This window comes from Grammomys surdaster, unplaced genomic scaffold, assembly GCF_004785775.1.
Source record: "Grammomys surdaster isolate TR1022 unplaced genomic scaffold, NIH_TR_1.0 130, whole genome shotgun sequence".
Lineage (NCBI taxonomy): Eukaryota > Metazoa > Chordata > Mammalia > Rodentia > Muridae > Grammomys > Grammomys surdaster.
Window position 1 is genome coordinate 16,864,018 of NW_021604588.1, and position 5,985 is coordinate 16,870,002.

The window sequence follows — 5,985 nt, forward strand, 5'->3', positions numbered from 1 at the left end:
CATGGTATTTTATCGAAGCAGCGTAAACAAAACTACAACAAGGCTCAAATTCACTATGGAGCTCAATGTAGTCTTGAACTTGTGATGAATCCCTGACTCAGTCCTTCAGGAGCTGGGCTTATAGGTTCATCCCACCACACTCAGCTCCACCCTGCTTTCATTCAGTTCTTGTATGCCTAAGTTGCTATTTTACTTCCTGCTGGCAAGTTTCTAGCTCTTTTTGTGGAGTGCCATGACAGCAAGCCTTTAAGGTTGCTCCCTGGAGTCATTGCACAGCTCTAGTTCTGTTCTGCAGCTCTGGGGTTCTATCCGCCATGATTACCGTAAAATGCAGATATTTGGGCATGAGCTCACATGTCTGTCATTGGCTATTACAAGCTGTTTCTGAGGGTTTGTGATATATCACGGACCTGATCCTATATTTCAAGTGTGTGTGTGTGTGTGTGATCAGTATCCAAAGTAAATGGGACATCAGCTTTTCCTTTAGTACTAACCCACTCATTAAATACACAGTAAACACAGGTAAACAGCCTTTAAACCTTACTGACAGAGAGCTTGAGAACTGCTCAGAGCTTCTGGAGGTCACTGTGTTCTCTGTCTTCAAGCAGAACCTTCCACCCAGTGGGCAGAAGGAGGCAAGTGTTAAGTGAGGAGGATTCTGGGTGCTGTCTTCCATTTGGGAGGATACCATGCAGTGGTAGATCTAGCTACCTCACACAAGGTTTTGTCTAGGATAATGAGGGATTCATCTGCAGTGATGAGCGATGGAAAAGAGGATGCCATCTTTACAAGGTGTTAGGGATATGGTCAGGGAGGGTAAAAGTGGCTACTCTGGCCACCTGAAGTGGATCCCAGGGTCTCACAGGATACAAAGAGAGAATTGACTTCTGCAAATTATTCTCCAACATCCACTTGTGTGTCATGGCACTGGTGTGTAGGCACACAGGCACACAGGCACACAGGCACACACACACACACACCAATATTTAATATACTAATATAATATTTACACATATTTAAATAAAGTAAAATTTAAAATAATAAAAAAAACTCACTTTCCTAAAGCAGAGAAGCATGAGTTACCTGGGGCCTCCCCCACTTCCTTCAGCTAGAAATGTTTCTAGTACTTAACAAGGACCTGCTAAGTTTGCAAGACTGTATTTCTCTGCTCTGTGTCCTGACCCCAGGAAACACTGAAACAAGGAAATCTGAAAGAAGAAACACTTGGAACTTACAAGTCCAAAGAACAGGCTGAAGAATGATTTCAAACATGTCAGTTTTTAAAATGTTTTACTTTTTAAAACTAAACAACAAGCACAAGATTGCTTTTTTTTCCTTCTTTTTAATTTTTCTCAAGGTAAGCTCAGCTACCATTCACCACCACTAGGCAGTGCCGTAGCCTCTCAGGGCCACCTCATTTTGCTCATATTAAGAGAGCCATCATTTTCTTGGGCAAGATCAAATCTCATCTTAGACACCCAGGAGCCAGAGGGTATCTCCTTCTCTGGTGTCACTGTCTTTCCCCACATGCTAGGAACGATCGTGAATCCTTTAGAGGGGCACATCAACACTTTTTTTCAAGAGTGGAATCACCTTGTTTTTCACAGAGCTGGAAGCCAGTCTGGATGCTCTTAGAGAGCAGGCTTTGAACCCTGACACTTCAGAGGTGTTCTTGGACTAAAGGATTCATCAAATCCTCACACTGTCTGGTAAGCAACAGTATCTGATCCAGGAGGATCTATGGGATAATTTGTATCTTCAGGGCTTGCTCTTTAAACCCTTTCCAAAGCCTGGGCTTGGAGGAAAAAGTAAACTCCATCATTCCAACTTCACTTGGGAGAGTATTTAATTTCCATTGTATGCACCATGTCCAGGGGTAGCAAAACATTCTGGAACATGCTTCTGGCTTACACAGTCTTCTTTTTTTCTTCTCTTTCCCAAAAGAAGGCTAGGGATATGATGGACATCTGTTGTCTTGGCAAGTGAATGCCAAAGTAGAAGAATTACTCTGTAATTATAAACAGGGCAATGTGATAATCCTTTCATTCTTCAAGAAACTTGACAAGGACCTGCTAAGTTCAGAAGACCATATTTCCCTGCTTTGTGTGCTGGCCCCAGGAAACATTGAAACAGAAGGAAATCTGAAAGAGGAAACACTTGGAACTCACGGATCCAAAGAACAGGCTGAAGAACAATTTCAAGTGATGTCAGTTTTTAAAATGTTTTTAAGAGACATCTGTTCTTCCAGAACGAACAGTTCCCATCACTGGCTCAGGAGGTACACGGGGTCTCCCACTTTGACCATCCCTGGATTTTCCAGAGCAAAATATTGTCCAAAGAGGGGTAACTTTCCATATAATGCTTGTTCCGAAGGGTCACACAGGCGGTAACTGCAACAGGAAAAGGCCCCAATGAGTCATAAGGGACAGGAAGAGCTGGACCCCATGTGGCTTTGTCAGGGCTGAAGCAGGTGTCCACCCAGCCAGGCGGGCTGTGCCTGGAGCCAGGTTCCAATCAGTTCTAATAGACCAGCACACCCTGGGGAGGGCCAGGGAGTGACAGGCCAGTTGGAAGCACCAAGATGGCCAAAAGCTACATCCTCATGGGTTTTCCCTACAGTGACATTCCCTCTTCCAACATTAAGAAATAGGTACTTGGGGGGCTGGAGAGATGGCTCAGTGGTTAAGAGCACCGGCTGCTCTTCCAGAAGACTAGGGTTGGGTTCCCAGCACCCACACGAGGAGGCTCATAACTGCTTGGGTCACATCATTTTATGTGGTCCAATTTCCTCCTCCAGCTCTGCTAGGACTGCACACATGTGGCACACAGACACAGAAGCACTCAGGAACAGTAAAAAAACAAACAAGCAAACAACAAGCTTAAAATTTAAGAAAGATTTAAATTTTTTTTTTAAAAAAAATCCCATATGCCTAAGGATATATAATTGGATCTTGTTTGAGTCACTGTTCTCACCAGACATGCCTGTAATTTTCCTTTCCTCTCACAATTCCTTCACGGTGACATCTGTCCAAGGTCATGGCCAGACTGTCACCCCCTTCATTGTATTTCTCCATTCCTGGTCCACGGTTGCCCAGAGCAGAGGCCCTTGGAGAATATCATTTGATTTTGTTCCTTTCTCTCTCTCTCTCTCTCTCTCTCTCTCTCTCTCTCTCTCTCTCTCTCTCTTTCTCTCTCTCTCCCGTTGTTCCAATGTTGCCGCCAACACGGCTGAGCTACGTGAGAAGCTGTCTTCTCAAATCTTCTAACTTCTTAACCAGCTCTCTTCACTTTCCATCCCCCCCACATCAACTCCATGTGGACACTATTCTATGACTGTCTTTTTAAGAAAAGGGTTTGCTTGTTTTTATTTGAGTATACAAGTGTTTCTCTGCGTGTGTGTAAGCACATCCCACGTGCGCAGAGGCTGAGCATGACAGAAAAGGGCTCTCCTGAAGGTGGAGTTACAGTGGTTATGGGTATCCAAAATGGGTGTTGGGAACTGAACCCTGGTTCTCTAGAAGAGCAGCCCTGCTTTTAACCATTGAGCCATCTCTCCCTCCCCACGCTGTCTTAACTTCACTCTGATCTTATTATTCTTCAGCTAGGAAAAGCCTCTCTGGCTCCCCAGTACATAAAGAATAACATTGCAGGGGCTGGAGAGATAGCTTAGTGGTTAAGCTCCTCTCTGCACCTCCAGAGGTCATGAGTTCAATTCCCAGAAATTACATGGTGGCTCACAATCATCTGTAATGGGATCTGATGCCCTCTTCTAGTGTGTCTGAAGACAGATACAGTGTACTTATGTACATAAAATAAATAAATAATTCTTTAAAAAAAATAAAGAATACCGCAGCTCTACCACGTGGTGTGCAAAGCCCTGTACCCAGCCCCAGATGGCTTTCTCAAACCTTTTCTCCTGCTACATACTGTGGCCATGCAACACTTCAGGATTCCCACTGTGTTTAACCTGGCTTGCTAACTCCTATAACCACTCCTCCTCCTCTTTCCCAAGCAGCAGAATCCCACCTTTTTCTCTAGGGTTCTGCTCAAATGCCACCTGTTCCAGGGAAGAAGCCCACAATCCCATAAGGCAACAGCAAGCTCCTGTTTCTTAATTTCTCTGCTCTTGCCATGTGTTGTTCTATAGGTTCAGGCCACACATCTGTCTGTTCTATGGGACAGAATGACCTGGGGTAGTCAAAGTTTCCTTTATCCACTTACATTCAGTTCTGGGCCTTGCCAGTGACCCCTGGCTCACACTGCTTGTTGACTGGATAAGAGTGTTGGTAAGTGAGACCCTTAAAGACAGTGTGAGTTAGATATGGTCCTCCCAGCACTAAAGAGACCAAAGTAGGGGGATATCATGTTCAAGGTCAACCTGGCTACAAAACATGACCTTGGTGGTGGGGGTGCGGAGCAGAGGAAGACTATGCACCTGTGCCAGGCAGAAAACTCAAGAAGCCATGGAGAATTCATATACACAATGTGGGGGATGACATGGTAAGACCCTGCGCCCAGCACCTCTCCACCAGGAAAGCTTCTTGTAGTTTCTCACTTAAGCTGACCTCAACATTCATTTTGTTCTACTTTTCCTTTAAAACAGTACATTGTAAAAACTTGGCACTACCTACTCTCCAAAACATCAATATCTGATGAGAATAGAGATTCAAACAAGATCCCAAATGTTCAGGGTCATATGACCATGAACAAAAGGTACAACCTAGGCTATCGGTGATCTATTGATCTTCCTACCTCTGCCTCGTCAGCATCTCTTTCTGGTTGTGCTGCCACAACCAACAGAGATCTAAATTTTCTGTTGAGGAAGTAAATTTGGGGCAAGATCTCACGTGGTCCAGGTGGGTCAGGGGCTGACTGAGGCTGTGGTGACTTAGAACTCTGATCTTCTCCTGCTGGAATAACAGGCCTGTGTGACACTGCCCAGCTTAGGAGGTGCTGGGTATCAGATGGAGGTCCTTTGGTGTTCTAGGCTACCACTCAAGCACCCCTGAGCTATAGCACTAGAATGTATTATATAAATGTGTGAGACTGTCAAAGAATATATTAGAATAATTAATAAAGAAAAAAGAGCTGAGTCTGTCTTCTCTGGAGCTCCCAACACTTCCCTAGTCTGAGGGGTAATAGTATGTCTGTCAGCTTCTGACTGTGGTCCTGAACCTGGCACCCTGCAGCCATTCAAGAAAGGAGTGGATGGATGGATAGATGGATGTATGGATGTATGTATGTATGTATGTATGGATGAATGGATGAATGGATGGATGAATGGACAGACAAATAGATGGATGGACAAATGAATAGATGTACAGATGGATGTACAGGTAGACAGATGGACGGACAGACAGGCAGACAGATGGATGGATGGACAGATGTATGGATGGATGAATAAAGCTGCTAAAATCTGGGTTATCTCAGCTTGCCTAGAGTGTTTCCTCATGGCCTAGCCTGTAGTAGCCTTGGACCCATGAATCTAGGTATCTCTTCTTACTTGTCTCTCTCTTGGTTGCCACAGGATAGAAGAGACATTCGAGCATGGGGTGAGAGAGAGACAGCATTCGTTTATGTGGCTTGGTCTATCTTATTCCCAGGCTCTGTACTGTTGGACTGAGGAGTCTCTATCTCAGGGACTCCCTATACCTCGTACACACTTGCATATGCATCAGCGCTTCCCGAGATACTGTGACACCCTTGCTCTATAGGTGAGTCTCAGAGGCAAAACCTTTGTGCCCAAAATCCGGTCTCTAAATGCTACTCCGGTACCAGAGCCCAGAAGGAAGATCAGGGGCTCAAAGTCATCTCATCCTCTAGCAAGAATGATGCCTCTCTTCATAGCTACATCTTCCTAAGCAACCCTGCTCCCCAAGCCTCCAGAGATGCAACCAATCATGCATCCACCTTTAGCCTGGACAGTTCCTAATGTCAGGAGAGAGAGAGAGAGAGAGAGAGAGAGAGAGAGAGAGAGAGAGAGAG

At 45.0% G+C, this 5,985-nt stretch overlaps 1 protein-coding gene across 1 annotated transcript in view; it reads right to left on the minus strand.

Moving 5' to 3' along the window:
• Nucleotides 1-1,273: 1,273 nt before the first annotated feature.
• Marc1 (mitochondrial amidoxime reducing component 1) overlaps nt 1,274-5,985 on the minus strand; it is a 22,110-nt gene continuing 17,398 nt past the window's right edge. Inside the window, exon 7 of the mRNA XM_028759288.1 lies at nt 1,274-2,390. Within this exon, the coding sequence (XP_028615121.1) occupies nt 2,264-2,390 (127 nt within the window). The 3' untranslated portion in view covers nt 1,274-2,263. The remainder of the gene's footprint in view (nt 2,391-5,985) is intronic.